At 40.4% G+C, this 17,626-nt stretch overlaps 3 protein-coding genes across 6 annotated transcripts in view; 1 reads left to right on the top strand and 2 right to left on the bottom strand.

Moving 5' to 3' along the window:
* Positions 1-4,801: 4,801 nt before the first annotated feature.
* On the bottom strand, positions 4,802-6,493 carry LOC134226950 (zinc finger protein 892-like). The gene is made up of 5 exons (XM_062708086.1): positions 6,342-6,493; positions 6,136-6,255; positions 5,475-6,076; positions 5,133-5,258; positions 4,802-5,045 (listed from the first exon to the last, which is right to left on the bottom strand). The coding sequence occupies exons 2-5, from the start codon at positions 6,253-6,255 to the stop codon at positions 4,844-4,846; spliced, it is 1,050 nt and encodes a 349-aa protein (XP_062564070.1). The 5' UTR covers positions 6,342-6,493; the 3' UTR covers positions 4,802-4,843.
* Positions 6,494-7,678: 1,185 nt separating this feature from the next.
* The window catches only part of LOC134226947 (putative helicase MOV-10), a 28,169-nt gene continuing 18,221 nt past the window's right edge, over positions 7,679-17,626 (bottom strand). For 2 of the 4 annotated variants that reach the window (XM_062708083.1, XM_062708084.1), the window contains exons 5-6: positions 14,076-15,105; positions 12,704-13,290 (exon numbers count right to left, since the gene is read on the bottom strand). In XM_062708083.1, the coding sequence (XP_062564067.1) occupies positions 12,925-13,290; positions 14,076-15,105 (1,396 nt within the window). In that variant the 3' untranslated portion in view covers positions 12,704-12,924. The other 2 variants (XR_009983587.1, XR_009983586.1) reach the window with 2 other exon arrangements.
* LOC134226946 (putative helicase mov-10-B.1) overlaps positions 7,748-17,626 on the top strand; it is a 105,662-nt gene continuing 95,783 nt past the window's right edge. Inside the window, exon 1 of the mRNA XM_062708082.1 lies at positions 7,748-7,863. The gene's annotated coding sequence lies outside the window, so the exon portion shown is untranslated. The remainder of the gene's footprint in view (positions 7,864-17,626) is intronic.

Genomic DNA, 17,626 nt, shown 5'->3' with positions numbered 1-17,626 from the left:
GGTTCGAGACCCCTCCCCTCTTTGGAAAGGGGGACTCCAATGTCAACTTCTCTCCACGAACAGCCTAGATAGCCGTGTGGTGTCGGCAGCTGGTTATCTGGCTAAGAATAACATTACGGATTGCCTGTTCCAGTGGTAAAAGTCCACCATACAGGTGACCCCTAATTCTCGGTGTGATGCGGCTTTATGCTTACCGTGCCTACGAATGAATGGTTAGGGGGGTCTAATAAGAACCTATCCGCAAACGGAGCCTATGAAGCACCAGGGCCCCCTTCACAGTATTTTAGCCCTCGCTGCGCTAACCGGAGCTATGGCGTAGTTGACTTTTTACTTCTCCGAGATAATCGGCTACTCTTATTCAACCTCATCGTGAGGTTAAATAAGAGTGGGGTTGTGAATATGTGTTTTAATTAGTTTTCAACAAATTGTCACCTATATGGATTCGCATTATGCGGTTTTCACAGTGTACTCTGTGTCTCGTCTTTGACGTTCGGCTCTGACTACTCTTGTTCAATCTCAACGTGAGTGTGGGATTATGAATATGTGTTTTACTTATGTCGTTTTCGGTTATTGCTGGGTCGAACCTATGTAGTTCTGCCCCGGATCCGCTCTAACAGCTGTCAAAACGTTCGGTTATTCGTTCAGGTTGGATCGCGATCCGCACCAGATCCGACCCAAAACGAACGAGGTTCGCTCTGCCGATTTATCGAGATCGAACCTAGGTTCACCAATACATTCGAACACAAACTGTCAAACAGGTGTTTATGTTTACGCTAAAGGAAAATGAAAACATGAAAGTCACGGAAGGGTGCGGATGGGTATTTGACTTTTAATCGTTTTTGTTTCATTTGTTGAATTTATCAATTCTGTTGCTGTCTTGCACGTAAAAGGGATTATTTTAATTGTGTGTTGTCTTCAAGTTTCTCTGATGGTGAAATGGGTTCAGATACCGACATATTTTTTGCAGATTACTTCAGACGGTAGCTCCGTTATAAACAAAATGATGGTTAAAAATTTTGATGATTTTTATTCACTATTACGTTGTGTATTCGATTATATGCTTTAGGTATAATTGTTCTCTCAATGGGAAAATAGCGTACCGGAGTATCGGATTATTATTTATACCAAAATGTTCATACCATTATTTTATTCGTTATTGCAGCTCTGTGAATAATTTGTTTAAGGTTAAGGATTTGAAGAATATAAACATAATGTATTAACCCTTTATATGGCAGTGATAACTATATTGCCATCAACAAATGGTACGTTTTTCTGATTATTTACAATAGTTTTATTAATTATTCACCTTGCAGAGGGTATATTTGCTACCTAGTAACACTCCAGATGACAGAAAATAAATTCAAATGTAAATTTAGGAACAGTTTTATACGAATTGAGCATAATTTTAGAGTGGAAGAAGGATTTTTAGTTGTAATTCGTTAAAAAACCGACAAAACATATTTTACCCTGTTGATATTTATTATGTTGAATCTCCTGTTATGTAGTGGAAAATTATGTTGAGAAAAAATATTTGCCTTTCTTGTATATTTGGTTTTTGCAGTTTTGGCGAAATCGCGGTTTATCCCAAAGGATCCCCTCTTTGGAGGAAAATACAAAAATGTTAGACAACTCTTGTGCGATTTGATTCTTTGTTTTAAAATAAAAGGCCCCAAATCTCAATAAATTGTCTATTGGATTTTTTACAAAGTGTTTCCATATTTTCTTGTTCTATTACATTTGAATGGCATAATTGATAATTCAAATGTAACACAATCACTGTTATCCAGAACGCCACTTAGAACCAGTATAACAGTTTATCGGGAAACACGGATTGGCACAATTACCGGAAATGTTCCAGAGCGCCAAAATTCCTTCACGGCAATCTACATTGCCGTCGCCATTCATCACAAGCTTCTAATCACATAAATTTATTGATGGATTAACTGTCATTGTTAAAATAAACAATTAACAGAAGAAAAATCTGACTTCCCCATTCAATTTATATAATAAGAAACAAAATAACACTAATAACAAAATTCAAAAGATAAAATCTGTATAAAATCTGATAAAATATTTATATTTCTGCCTATCAGCTGGCAGTGCGAATTGAAAACAAAACAGATGATAGGGCTTGAGATCTCACTAACACCATCATACTGACTCGATCCCGATTCGTTTTTCGTTCGGTTATTCAGAGTCGGGGTCGGACCTGACCCAGGTCTAAAACCGAAAACGACATTAGTTTTTCAATAAACTTCCACCTATATGGATTCCTCCTTAGCCGTGCGGTAAGACGCGCGGCTACAAAGCAAGACCATGCTGAGGGTGGCTGGGTTCGATTCCCGGTGCCGGTCTAGGCAATTTTCGGAATGGAAATTGTCTCGACTTCCCTGGGCATAAAAGTATCATCGTGTTAGCCTCATGATATACGAATGCAAAAATGGTAACCTGGCTTAGAAACCTCGTAGTTAATAACTGTGGAAGTGCTTAATGAACACTAATCTGCGAGGCGGCTCTGTCCTAGTGTGGGGATGTAATGCCATTAAGAAGAAGAAGAAGATATGGATTCGCATTATGCATTTTTTTTTACAATGTACTTTGTGTTTGTCACCTATATGGATTCGCATTATGCGCTTTTCACAGTGTACTCTGTGTTTCGTCTTTGACGTTCGGCTTCAGCTACTCTTGTTTAATCTCAACTTGAGGTTGAATAAGGGTGGGGTTATGAATATGTTTTTAACTTAGTTTTTCAACAAATTTTCACCTATATGGATTCGCATTATGCGTTTTTTTTACAATGTACTTTGTGTATGTTACCTTTATGGATTCGCATTATGCGTTTTTCCCAGTGTACTCTGTGTCTCGTCCTTGACGTTCGGCTTCGGCTACTCTTGTTCAATCTCAACGTGAGGTTAAATAAGAGTGGGGATATAAATATGTATTTTACTCAGTTTTCAACAAATTGTCACCTATATGGATTCGCATTATGCGTTTTTCTACAATGTACTTTATGTATGTTACCTATATGGATTCGCATTTTGCGGTTTTTTACAATGTACTTTGTGTTTGTCACCTATATGGATTCGTATTATGCGTTTTTCAAAGTGTAATCTGTGTTTCGTCTTTGATGTTTGGCTTCAACTACTCTTGTTTAATCTCAACTTGAGGTTGAATAAGGGTGGGGTTATGAATATGTTTTTAACTTGGTTTTTCAACAAATTTTTCACCTATATGGATTCGCATTATGCGTTTTTTTACAATGTACTTTGTGTATGTTACCTTTATGGATTCGCATTATGCGTTTTTCACAGTGTACTCTGTGTCTCGTCCTTGACGTTCGGGTTCGGCTACTCTTGTTCAATCTCAACGTGAGGTTAAATAAGAGTGGGGTTATGGATATGTGTTTTACTTAGTTTTCAACAAATTGTCACCTATATGGGTTCGCATTATGCGTTTTTTTAAATGTACTTTGTGTATGTTACCTATATGGATTCGCATTATGCGTTTTTCACAGTGTACTCTGTGTTTGGTTCTTGACCTTCGTCCATTGTTACGTCCTCTGTGTTTTTGTGACACCTCTCTTTAGTCCCTAGCTGAATGCGTGTGAGTCTACATAATTGACTTTCCTATAAATGGTTCCATTCTCCTTCCCAACTTCACTTCCTCTTCCTTTCCCCTTTTACTTCCTTTTCCGTCAGGTAAATGATGAGAAAGGCCAGTGAAGGCGATGGCACAAATCTCCCAAATTGAGGGGAACGTGCCTCCTGAGCCGACGTTCTGATACCTGATACCTGATACCGCCTACTGTGAAACTGGAAAGGATCACCGATGTCAGTTTAATTTAAAAAGGCTTAGTCTCCATTTTCAGCTGATGCAGATGTGGTCGATGTGGTTATCAGTATTTCCATAACCCATGTGACTTTGTGTACTTGACACCTTGTTTTTGCTTACTTCTCAGAGACTATGGCGTTCCATGATACTCTCAGAGTCAGTGGCGGGTTCTTAAGATGGTTTGAGACCCCTCCCTCCTTTGGAAGAGGGGGGCTCCCTTACTAATGAAACAGAAATTTCGGCAAAACTCGAGAACTAAGCAGAAAATAAATCAATTTTTTGGCGAAACGAAGTTCGTCTGCTAGTATGTACATAAAAATGAATTTCTGTCTGTCTTACCCTTATAGACTCGGACACTACTGAACCGATCGGCGTAAAAATTTGTATGCAGAGGTTTTCGGGGCCGGGGAAGGTTCTTAAGATGGTTCGAGACCCCTCCCCTCTTTGGAAAGGGGGACTCCCATACAAATTAAACACCAATTTCTTCATAACTCGATAAATAATGAAGCAAATGGAACCAAATCTGGCATGTGGTAGTTTTGGAAGGGTTTGAAACCCCTCCTCCTTCTGGAAAGGGTGGCTTCCATACAAATGAAGCATAAATTTCTGCTTAACTCGAGAACTAATCAAAGAGTCAGAGAGTAAATCAATTTTAGGCGAAACGAAGTTCGTCGGGTCTGCTAGTGAGAAATAAAACAATTTGCGCATCAATTCTATGTTTTCGAATGGTATTGATTTGGATACATGGTATGAATTCAAGGAGCAGTTCCTCTAATGTAATATATAATAAAATATAATAAAACATTCCATCTTCTGATTCGTGTTCTTTGTTTCATGTTAAGAGTTACTATTTGCTAATGAAAAATAATTTTTTTTTTTTCGAATTTTGAGCTTTATAGTAGCCACGATTGCCACGAAGAAGATTAAGGCGCGAATTCAGGATAAGATGTCATCTACAAAGAAATACAAGTTTTAAAACATAACATATATTTAACAATAGTACATTTTAAATTCACTCCATAAGAGCCATGCCGAAAGTTAAACCTTGTCCCGCACTTTCCGCCACCATCTGAGCTTTCTTTCTCAATTCAGCATTTTTGTGTGACTTTTTGTGAATCACAACGTTATAGCTTTTTGCAAACCTTTTATCACACAGATCACACTTGAACGGTTTCTCACCGGTATGGGTCCGAACGTGAAGCGTCAAATCATGACTTGGAAAGAATTTAAGGTTAATTATGCCATGAATAGTATTACCAGGTATTACCACAAACTGTGGTACTACATACAATCTGACTCACCTTCTTTTAAACGATTTATCACAGTATTCACAGGCATGTGGTTTCAGACTCGTGTGATTCATTTTGTAATGATAATCGCGATTGGCCGCCCGAGCAAATTTCTCTCCGCAAATTTTGCACTCATATCTAAAACAAATGCCAAGAATTTTATTGTAGATACAAAAACATACAAATACTGATACGGCATATAAGTTTTTTAATTCTAGTTCCTAGTGTTTTGCTTCAACATTGCCAATCATTCACGTTAGGTTTTCAATGGATATTTTAAACATCCTTTTTCAGATGAAAAATGTCAATTTCTCTATGTGATGTGAATGGTATCTTATTGAACAAAGTACTTACTTTTTCAAATTCGTATGTTCACCTAGATAGTGTTGCCGCAGAGTTTCCGATCGGTGGAATGTCCTCCCGCACCGGTCGCATGTGTGAGCAATGTTTCCCTCGTGAACGATCGTTATGTGTTCCTTCAGCTTGCGCCGCTCGGTGTACTTTTTAGGACACTTCTCGCACGCGAACATGGGTCGGTCCTTTTCATGGGTCAGATGATGTTTCGACAAATGGTGTCTACTGATAAACGCTCCACAGGTATGACACTGCACTTTGGAAGAAGGGCCACTGATCAGGTCTTTTGAACTATGCTTTTTACGCGGCTTTTTGGGTTTCTTTCGTTTGGAAGACGATAAGTCATCTTGTACATTTTGATCAGATTCTTTCTTGATTATTTCGTCGTGTTCAGGTTCTTCTTCAAGTTTGCATTGTACAAATTCCGATTCAAAGTGGTCGGGTTCATCCTTAACGACAGCCATCGAAATTGCATGTTTCACATGCATTTTTCTAAAAATCTCGTCATTTTGGATGCAAATAGATCGAAATTGCCGGGACATATCAAGAGAGGCTTGACATTGATCACACATGAATACATCACACGCAGGGTCAATAATCACCTGAAAGAAAAACAATATCAACTAATTACAATAACGATATTGACATGCGAGATTCTTACTTGAATACTAGTTATTTGTTGAATAGCTTCAATCATTTTTTCCGCCTGATTAAGAATCACTACCGCAGCCGGATCAACCGGAACTAGGCACAGACGACAAAGCTCTGAATCCGACTCCATCTATAATACGAAATTCACGAGAAGAAAAACAAAATCAAAACATTTTGACTAAATATCCCGCATCCCAAGAATCGCAAAATAAATACCTTGCCATAAACAAACAGCTACGACGATGGTAGTACAAGTCATCAAAGCATATTTTCACACAAAAATACAGAAAATAATCAAAAACTGTTCATCCCTGGAACACTTTCTTTCGCAAACGTCCCAAATATCAACAAAACCAGAGTGTATGTAATTAAGAGTGGCGACATGTGCCGCATTTGACAGGTCTCCTGCTCGTTTGGAACACGATTTTGTATGGGAATGACAGATGAATTTTGTTCCAATTCTGACAGTGTCGCCACTCTTAATTACATACACTCTGAACAAAACGTCACAAACAACAATACACTGAGAATTAAAACTATCCAACAAACGGTGCCTTGTTGCATGCGATGAATCACCAGCTTTTTCAATTTTTGCAACAGACGTCGCTAGTGAGAAGGAGTGATTTCCATTTAGTATGTATTAGACTGGCCCACACACTTAAATCATTTCACAGATTTCGGTGAATTTTGCTTCAATTCACCGAAATCTCAACAGCAGATTTGCTCGGTAATTATTTCTCCGATTTTCTGCGGTATTTTCCTTTGTTCAACTGTCAAAACTACCAAAAAATCTGTAAATTTTTTACCGAACAGTTTTGCTGTTGAGATTTCGGTGAAATTTCACAGAAATCTGCGATTTATTTTAAGTGTGCAGGAAACAAAAAGTTGTCGAAATTCACGGGGCACCCCCCAGGATTGTGTCTTGGTATATGGTTTCACAGTGTGACGTCACACGTATGTAGCCACGGCTGCGTCCTGGTGAATTTCTGCCATATTTGACAGGTATCGGTGGTTTGTATATAAACAAAGGTTCATCCGCTTGCTGCGGGAGATAGGATGAACCTCATGAACCTACCACCGATAAATGTCAAATTGAGTTCATTCGATTGAGTTTTTGAGGTTATGTTTATTCGATGTAAAACCTTATGTCAAAAGGGTCTGTTCAAATATTACGTAACGCGGTAGGAGGTGGGGGGTTGTTTAATTTTTGTTACGATTTGTTACGCAAAATATAGGGTGTGGGGGTCCTTTGAGATATTGTTACGCGTAACAAATGAATTGCGTAGAGAAAAAATATTTTAAAAAATTTAAAAAAATGTATTATTTTTGAAATAGCATAAAATATACAATAAATAATAATTTATTTTATCGTGTTTCAAATCACCAAAAACAAGATTACGCGTAGGGGTTTGGATAGTTGTGAATTTTGTTAGTTAGTTAACTCATGCCATCAACTACTCAATACTGATCCAATTGCTGTTAAATAAACACAAATCCATCGTGTCTGCCCGCTGCCGGTAGTGTTGATTTATTCCAGTTTCAGATTCCGGCTATCTTGTGCGATCGTAGAGTACTGTCAGGCGGAGCGACGGCAGCGAAATTTTGTCGACGGCGAAATGGAAGGAAACGATAACGTAGGGAACGATCGTACCAAATCGATGGCGACCGCATCAGCCGTGTTGAAATCTACGGGTATCAAATTGAAGGAGTTGCGTCAAAAGCGCAGTTAAAAAGAAAGGTAAGCAATATCCCCGCTAAAGGTAGCCACACACCTCGTGAATTTGGCCCTTGGTAACCCAGATGGTCTGAACTCCAGAATGAGTTGGTTAAAATAGAACATGGATCATGAACATATCTAAATCGTAAATCATGTACATGGATGTAGTATCCGGAGGTACTGTTGATTTTTTAGTATCCTAAATAATTGTAATTGTAATACGTACATGATTATTGAGCGACATAGTGCCTCAATATACGAGCGCATCAATGCTGGTGTGCGAGAGTGAAGCCCCAAACGCAATACAACGGAACGGCGACGGAAACGGAAAATTTGACAGTTAGTCCATATATTTTCTGTCAAATTTGCCGTTTCCGTCGCCGTTCCGTTGTATTGCGTTTGGGGCTTGAGTGCTGGTGAGATCGCAGCATTCGAGATTGATTTTCTGTCCGAGGTGACTTGTACCGTCAGTTTATTGACGATTTTAGAGACGGAATGTCGCACCGCTATTACAATGGCGGATTCGCCCAACCAATTCGGCTGGGATACGACATGGCGCAGTCGGTAGGATTCGAACCTACTCTCTTCTCTTATGGTTTGATCTTCAACAATTACGTAGGATTAATACAGAACAATTAAAAAAATTTTTAATGGCGGCCGTACACCGATATTTTAAATGCCTGTCTCTTCGCGTGTATGTGTGTGCAATGTGCATAAAAGCAAAGGTAAACGTTAGACAACTCTTCATACATATCCATAATCGATTGTCTGGCAACAAGTTGCATTCGACAGGAGATTGATTTTATGTTTTCTGACGATTTTAGAGACGGAATGTCGCACCGCTATTCAATGGCGGATTCGCCCAACCAATTCGGCTGGGATACGACATACGTAGTCGGTAGGAATTTTGTAATAGTTCGGTTATTCAAACTACCACATATAAATGGATGCTGGCCACATTCCAATAATGTGCTAGTAGTAGTGTGGAAACTTTTCATGTTGTTTTTAAATTTAATACAAGAAAAAAACTATAAAATCATGAAGCGAGTGTAGTGGATAAGATTGGAATGAGGAGTTATTGCAAAATTAAATACCACTGAGATTATTTCCTTGTAACGATATGTACTCATTTATTGATTCATTTTGATCAGGGTGTATAGGGTTATCTTGTGCAGCATGGTAACGCAAAGGTGTTTCCGGTTTTTCGTTCGTGTTGGAACGAATCGATAACAGAGTTCAGTTTGCTGAGTATTGTTGCGACGAACGGTCGAGCTTAGAAACCTCGTCCGGGTCACGACAATGACGCAGCCGGTAGGATTATGGATTTAATTTGAATTTGATGCGAATAAATCCAAATTGAATTTGGATGGGATTTGGATTAAATTTGGATTAGATTTGGATTGAAATTAAATTCAATTTAGATTGTGTTTAGATTTGATTTGGATTGATCTTGGTTTTGAATTAGGTTGGGATCATATAGAGTCGTTCGCTTATTTTTCTTAATTCTTGAAAAGGGGGTAATTCCATATTGGTTTAAAAGGAATCCATAATGATATTTCCTCAAACTTCATAGGTATTTTAAGTTTCTAATACGTCTCCAGAGTAGAGGAGGGAAAGAATGTAGTGGATAAGATTGGAATGAGGAGTTATTGCAAAATTAAATACCACTGAGATTATTTCCTTGTAACGATATGTACTCATTTATTGATTCATTTTGATCAGGGTGTATAGGGTTATCTTGTGCAGCATGGTAACGCAAAGGTGTTTCCGGTTTTTCGTTCGTGTTGGAACGAATCGATAACAGAGTTCAGTTTGCTGAGTATTGTTGCGACGAACGGTCGAGCTTAGAAACCTCGTCCGGGTCACGACAGCGAGCAGGTCTTCATGATTTAAACAAAAATTGCCGAAGCGAGCAGGTCTCCGAGATTGAATTAAATAAAAAAGCCGGAGCAAGCAGGTCTCCGAGGTAGTAAAAAAAAAAATGCCGGAGCGAGCAGGTCTCCGAGGTTGGATAAAAAAAAGCCGTAGCGAGCAGGTCTCCGAGGTTGAAAAAAATGTCGAAGCAAGCTGGTCTCTAAGGTTGAATTTAAAAAAATCTCGGGCGAGCATCCCTCCGATAGTTCGAATGAATGTTGTCGGAGCGAGCAGATCTCCGCAGTGGAAATAATATCTTGAACGTGTAGGACCAGAAGTCTAGAACAAGCGTTACGTGCAGGAATCCGAATAAAATGATTGTGCAGAAATCAAAACCCAAGAGAAGAATCAGGTGGAAGGATTGACAAAACGACTTCTAGGTTTAGATTCATTTCATTTCATTTATTTAGTCTACATCTAAACGGATAACACTGAACAACAACTTGACGCCACAATACACAGATCGAGGCCGCATCTCTCCATCCTCCAATACGCCCTACGATCGCCAAGTCGTTTGCACCTGGTCTGCCCATCTCGCTCGCTGAGCTCCACGCCGTTTCGTACCTGCCGGATCGGAAGCAAACGCCATCTTTGCAGGGTTTCAGTCCGGCATTCTTGCAACATGTCCTGCCCATCGTACCCTTCCGGATTTAGCTACCTTCTGGATACTGGGTTCGCCGTAGAGCTGGGCGAGCTCGTGGTTCATTCTTCTTGCACACCGCCAAAGATGGTCCTTAGCACCCGTCTCTCGAATACTCCGAGTGCTTGCAAGTCCTCCTCGAGCATTGTCCATGTTTCATGTCCGTAGAGGACAACCGGTCTTATTAACGTCTTGTACATGACACATTTAACGTCTTGTACATGACAGGTTTAGATAATGATCGGATTTAGAAGTTAGCTCCGAAAAATGTGCTGGGTGATTGAATTTCAACTGTTTGAAGACGGAATTTAAAAATCGACTAAAAGATTTGTCAGTTTTGATTTTTTTTTTAGTGAGACGGGATTTGAAGTTTCGGTTTACAAATTCGATTGTTTGTACTTGGAGTTTTCAAAGTTAGTATATTATAATATGTTAGTATAAAGCAATATGTCAAAACCGACGTCAAAACATTACAATGGAAACTAGATTGCGTTTTGAGTTAGTATTTCTCTGTTTTAGTATTTAGTAAATGATATAGAGGATCGATTGCTCGAGTTTGCATCGGTGGTGACGAAATCGAGGTGGTAGAAGAATTTGTGTACTTGGGCTCACTGGTGACTGCCGAAAATGACACCAGCAGTGAAATTCGGAGACGCATAGTGGCTGGAAATCGTACGTACTTTGGACTCCGCAAGAGGCTCCGATCGAATAGAGTTCGCCGCCGTACCAAACTGACAATCTACAAAACGCTCATTAGACCGGTAGTCCTCTACGGACACGAGACCTGGACGATGCTCGTGGAGGACCAACGCGCACTGGGAGTTTTCGAAAGGAAAGTGCTGCGTACCATCTATGGTGGGGTGCAGATGGCGGACGGTACGTGGAGGAGGCGAATGAACCACGAGTTGCATCAGCAGCTGGGAGAACCATCCATCGTTCACACCGCGAAAATCGGACGACTGCGGTGGGCCGGGCACGTAGCCAGAATGTCGGACAGTAACCCGGTGAAAATGGTTCTCGACAATGATCCGACGGGCACAAGAAGGCGAGATGCGCAGCGGGCAAGGTGGATCGATCAGGTGGAAGATGACTTGCGGACCCTCCGTAGACTGCGTGGTTGGCGACGTGTAGCCATGGACCGAGCCGAATGGAGAAGACTCTTATATACCGCACAGGCCACCTCGGCCTTAGTCTGAATAAATAATAATAATAAATAGAGGATCGATTTTGGTTATTGGATACAGATATTTTTTTGAAAATTGACTCGAAAATTGATTTCGAGAACAGTATAAGATTTCACCGATATAAGATTTACTGAAATTAATTAATGATATGGAAATGCTAATGTCATCTTCCAAACATAGACGTACATGTTCATGATAGAATTAGAGGCGAAAGTGTAGAATTAAAAGTTCCGTTAGGATGCGGCAGGCATGAAGAATGTTTTTACCTATAAAAGTCGATTAGAAAGCGAGCGGAGGGCAATATTTGTGATGGCACATATCGCACGACCTTCCTTCTGCCAAACTCCCGTATGGAGGTATGATATTTTTCCCTCTCCCTTAATACGGGAGTTTGACAGAAGGAAGGTCGTGCGATATGTGCCATCACAAACTCCCGTATGAAGGTATGATATTCTTCCCTCCCCCTTTATACGGGAGTTATTTAGAGGGAGCTCCTGGGGGAACTTACGGAGGAGTTTTCTGGAAGCACTTCCGCAGGAATTCCTGTTGGAACTTCCGGAATAATTTTTTGAGGAACTTCTGGAGGAATTATTGAAGGAACTCCGTGGAACTTAATGGAGAAGCGTCATTAACAGTATAATGAAAAAATAAATTTCCCCATACTAATTTGCATGCAAACTTGAAACGGCTTGTGCTAAATCAGTTTTAATCCAAATAAGCTCAAATTTTCAGAGGACACTCAGAATATGATAAGGAATCAGATGAGCACTCTAATTCAAAGTCAGACCAAACTGGTGTAGAGCCCAAATTTGATGAAACACTGGTGCGAACTCAAAATGTTTACATTGATCCAATGTTTGGTCTAAATCGATGAATTGTATCACTGGTGAAGTTGCTCTAATCCTAGTTTATATATAATCGACGTATTTACAATCACTGTTAGTTTCTAATGTTTTATTTTTACCTAAAATACTTACCAATTCACCAAATGCAACTCAAATAGCGTAATCCCGACAGCGTTTATTAAATTTTCACAGGACGCCAATTTGTTAAATCACCAACAGCAAAAACATGTTTTCTGGTCTGTGAGAAGGTTGGGCATTTTACACATTTTACCTATATAAGGAAAAATAAATTTATTTCATTTAATGGTTATAATGGTAAAATGAATGATATATCGATGTTCTGCTTTAAAACGAACTCAACACAAATATACTAACATAAACGATCGCATCAACGACACTTTGATAAATTAACATTGTACTTTAGGGAATTCAACAATGGAACAAAACATACTGCAAATGAACATCGTTATTCAACGTAGTAAGACGAAAAAACAAACAATTAAGCGAAATCTTCCTCTTCCATGGCATACGAAAATGGTTGACCAGACAAGTCAATATCGGGCTGCTTAGGCTGAAATTCCACACCTCGCACACCCTGGTTGTCTGATATGTATCGCAACAGACGATACCAATGAGGATCACGCTGCAACGTGTCAGGATTGCCTACAATTATCATCAGAGCGCGGGCGCGAGTGATGGCTACGTTGAGCCGCTTGCTGTTGGACAGGAATCCTACGTGGTCGCGTTGCGATCGCACCGTCGACAAGATCATGATAGGTTTTTCGCGCCCCTGGTATTGCTCCGTGGAACCAACCTCCACGTTCTCCCAGCCATAGTTGCGACAACCATGTCTTAGGTATGATACCTGTTGCGGGAAAAAGGGATATTTGAATTAGATACAACAGAGTGAGATGTTCAGTAAATATAAATGAGCAGCTTCATTTCCCCTTTGTTATTTTTCCATATTTGATCTATCTATTATATTGTTTCCTTTTTTTTCTCGTTCAATATGTTTTCTTTACCTTCTGGTACCGTACTGGTGGCATATATACCTACTCTGTTTTTCACTTAAAATCACGTACGAGCACCTAGCTGTGTACATTTATTTGAAACTGTCAGGTAAATTCTCTTGGAACCTTAATAAATATAGTACAAACTTTGACTTGCTCCATAGTTGTTACTCCGGTATGTTTAATCTAATCTAATATAGATCATTTGCTCCCATAAAATAAGAGCGCACTATCTATCAACAATGAACAACGAGTTCGACTGGAGAAAAGACAAAGTATTATGAAATTGCAGGGTTTGCTGAAATCGCTCTCTATAGATAACGAACAACTATAAAAGAAAGGAAAAACTGCTCCGAATTATAACAAGTCATGATAACAACTTTATCAAACTTGTATAATACAAGTGCGAAAAAACAGAATCGGATAGGCAGCCCCCACACAGAAGTGTTGATTTTTGCTGCTACATATCGTATATGTAGAAATGATAAGTGAGAGACTTTCAAGGAGGAGGATTCAAACCCTACCCGAAAGATAATTTTGAACAAGCACATGGTCTGAACGTAGTGCACCAACCTTTTTGACCTCGCTTTCTCCTTCGTTCAAACTCTATTTTTGCCTTTTTGATTATGTTTGTACTCACCTGTTTCGAATATGGCGTAATAACACCAATGTCTTCCTCGCGTATCTGTCGATCGTTGATTCCATCCGAGAGAATTTTCTGAATGTAGTGCAGCACGCAGCGGGCCTCTTCCTTGTTGTATGAACTCAAACACTGGCGGTCCATACGAGTAACACCGACAACGGAATGCATAATGATCGGGAAAACTGGATTCGGAAGGTAGCTCCACCCAACTGCCCAGTCCGCGAGGTCCGGAGCAGCACATGCTCGCAATTCACCATCGTAGAACCATTCGTTTGAGTAGTGGATTAAAGCTCCATGGGATCGATAATTGTCTAAGAGTTTTGTGATCACAAGTGGGTTATATTGACCCTTATGGCGTTTGTAGATGCCTTGGGACATGAGACGATCCAACAGCGATGTATTGTGGACGGTTTGTTTCAGGTACTCGGTGCGGACCACTGGTCCCAGCTGTTTTGGATCGCCAGCCAAGATTACGCTCGCTTGGATTTTAGGACCTTCGGTGCAAACGCCTGCTATGGGAACTAAGGCCGATACTTCTTTAGCACTACCACACTCGTCAATAAATACGTAATCGAAAAACGTAGAATTTATATGAGCTTGTGCGAATCTTCCACAATTCGTGACAGTGCTGACGGTGATACGACAGCGATAGACATGTTCATATGACGGAACTTCATATATGCCAGTTGCTAAGTTCGATATCTCCAGTATTCCTATGTCAATATTGTCTATATTACGTTCACAAGATCTAGAAAAGAATCGAAATATTTCCTCCTCGGGTATGAATTGCCTCAGCCGTTTGGTGACTTCGTCACACGCCAAGTTAGACGACGCGGCTACTAGTACGCTTGCTTTTGGTTGATTCTTCCATATTTGAAGAACAGCTTCGACGATGGTGGAAGTTTTACCGGTTCCTGGCGGTCCAAACAGTACGTACGGGGCCGGAAAGGAAGTCATATTAATGATGTTCCGAATGGCTGTCATTTGCTCCCGGTTGTTAGCGATAGTCGGTTGGAACCAACGGAACCTACACCGTAGAAAAACCGATTAGAACTGACATTCCTTCGAGGTCAAGATGAGAATTTTTAACTATTTTAAGTTAAACAGTACTTTGATGGATTAACATACGATTCCATCACAGGAAAAAGATACACAAAAAGAGAATGATAGGGTTTTAAAGTAAGCTCCAAAACGCTATGTTAACAGTTTTATATATTTGTGAAACATAAAAGTACAGAGCAATACCACAACTACTCACGTAGAAGAAAGTGGGATAAGGTCGCCATATGGCCATGCAGCATGATTACCAACGTAGATCATGGCATTAGGGAGCGTCCGATTCACATCATTTGTTTACGAGAGATGATTGATCATAAATAGTCTGTTATTCTTTTAGTCATATTGTTGTTGCGATATTATGTTTCATTTTTTTATTGTTAGTAATGGCAGTTGAACGTCACGACAATTATGTGGAAGTGTAATAGAACTGGAAAACGATTGCCAATAACGATTGTAGCATCAGTAAGCATCATTTTCATGTTATCAATACGAGGAAAGATGCTCTATAATGTAGAAGGGTAATGAAACTGGAAAACACATATTTTTAATACAAATAACACATAGGGGGAAAGACGGCTTTGGCAAGTTTTGTTCTATTATTGGCAGGGGGTTTTTGTTGACTGCATTTTATAAAATTTGGCCACAATATTCTTTGATATGCAAAGAATGTTTAGGCCAAATTTGAGCCTAGTCAGTCATAAAAACCCCCTGCCAATAATAGAACAAAGCCTGCCAAAGCCGTCATTCCCCCTAATTATTATTTTCGTTTTCTGTCGCCGCCTCCTAGGTTTTTTGTGGCTTTATTTTATTATTTGAGAGGGAGAATTCATTGAGTTCGTGGGAAGTTATCAAGCCGGCTTCGTTGATGGCCGCACGACAACGGACCAGATCTTTACTAAACGGCAAATCCTCCATCTGTTTATCGATTTCAAGGCGGCATACGACAGTAGTATAGACCGCGTCGAGCTATGAAAAAGTATGGACGAAAACAGCTTTCCTGGGAAGCTTACCAGACTGATCAAAAGAACGATGGATGGTTTGCAAAACTGTGTGAAGATTTCGGACGAAAACTCCAGGTCGCAAGGTGCTGGACTTTCGTGCCTGTTGTTCAACATTGCGCTAGAAGGTGTCATGCGGAGATCCGGGTGTAACAGCCGGTGGTACTATTTTCAACAGATCCAGTAAATTTATTTGTTTCGCGGAAGACAAGGACGACTGCGGTGGGCCGGGCACGTAGCCAGAATGTCGGACAGTAACGCGGTGAAAATGGTTCTCGACAACGATCCGACGGACACAAGAAGGCGAGGTGCGCAGCGGGTAAGGTGGATCGATCAGGTGGAAGATGACTGGCGGACCCTCCGTAGACTGCGTGGTTGGCGACGTGTAGCCATGGACCGAGCCGAAAGGAGAAGACTCTTATATACCGCACAGGCCACTTCGGCCTTCTCGGTCTGAATAAATAAAATGGGGGTGGAGTCAAGGTTTGCCGAACATGTTTGTAGTGAAGTTGTACAAACCCCCATATATTTTTTGATGGTTGGTACTCAAGTTGGCGCTTCGGTCGTTCGAGAGGTGGAGTGGAACGTAATAATGGAACGTACACACGGTCAAGCAGTATGACCAACATTGACTCCACCTCGCGTTTGATCAAACATCCATCAAGTTTTACCAACAGCGGCACGAACAATCAATTTATTCGACCAACAATATCACACACGAACGACCGAAGCGCCAACTTGAGCACCAACCATCAAAAATATATGGGGGTTTGTGCAACTTCACTACAAATACTCAAACATGTTCGGCGAATCTTGACTCCACCCCCGACTACTCAAACCAAAATCAAACCGTTTTAATTTTTCCCAACCGAGCCGCCAACTGTCAAATGGTTGTTCGAACAACTTCACACGTGTTCAAACAAAGCAGCAACCAAAGCGTTTTCGGGGGCGGAGTCAATGTTCGTCGAACTGCTTAACTGGTGTGTACGTTGCATAACAGCTGGTGGTACTATTTTCAACAGATCCAGTCAATTTATTTGTTTCGCGGAAGACATGGACATTGTCGACCGAACATTTGCAAAGGTGGCAAAATAGTACATCCACCTGAAACGTCAAAAATATAAGTAGGATTGGTGGTGAATGCATCGAAGACAAAATACATGCTAGTGGGCGGAACCGAGCACGACAGGGCCGGCTGGGAAGCAGTTTTGCGATGGATACTTTCTAGATGATCGATAAATTCGTCTGACTTGGATCCTTGCTAACGGCTGATAATAATGTTAGTCGTGAAATACGAAGGCACATCATCTGTGGAAGTAGGGTCTATTACGGGATCCAGAAGAAACGGCAGTAAAAAAAGAATCACATCCGCATCAAACGTGTCATGTACAAAACGCTGATAAGACCGGTAGTCTTCTACGGACATACAACTTGTACCATGCTCGAGGAGGACTTGCAAACACTTTGGGCATCGAAAGATGCGTTCTTAAG

The sequence above is a fragment of the Armigeres subalbatus genome, chromosome 3, assembly GCF_024139115.2.
Source record: "Armigeres subalbatus isolate Guangzhou_Male chromosome 3, GZ_Asu_2, whole genome shotgun sequence".
NCBI lineage: Eukaryota > Metazoa > Arthropoda > Insecta > Diptera > Culicidae > Armigeres > Armigeres subalbatus.
Note: the sequence above shows the minus strand (reverse complement) of the source record. Positions and strands in the feature narration are given on the sequence as shown.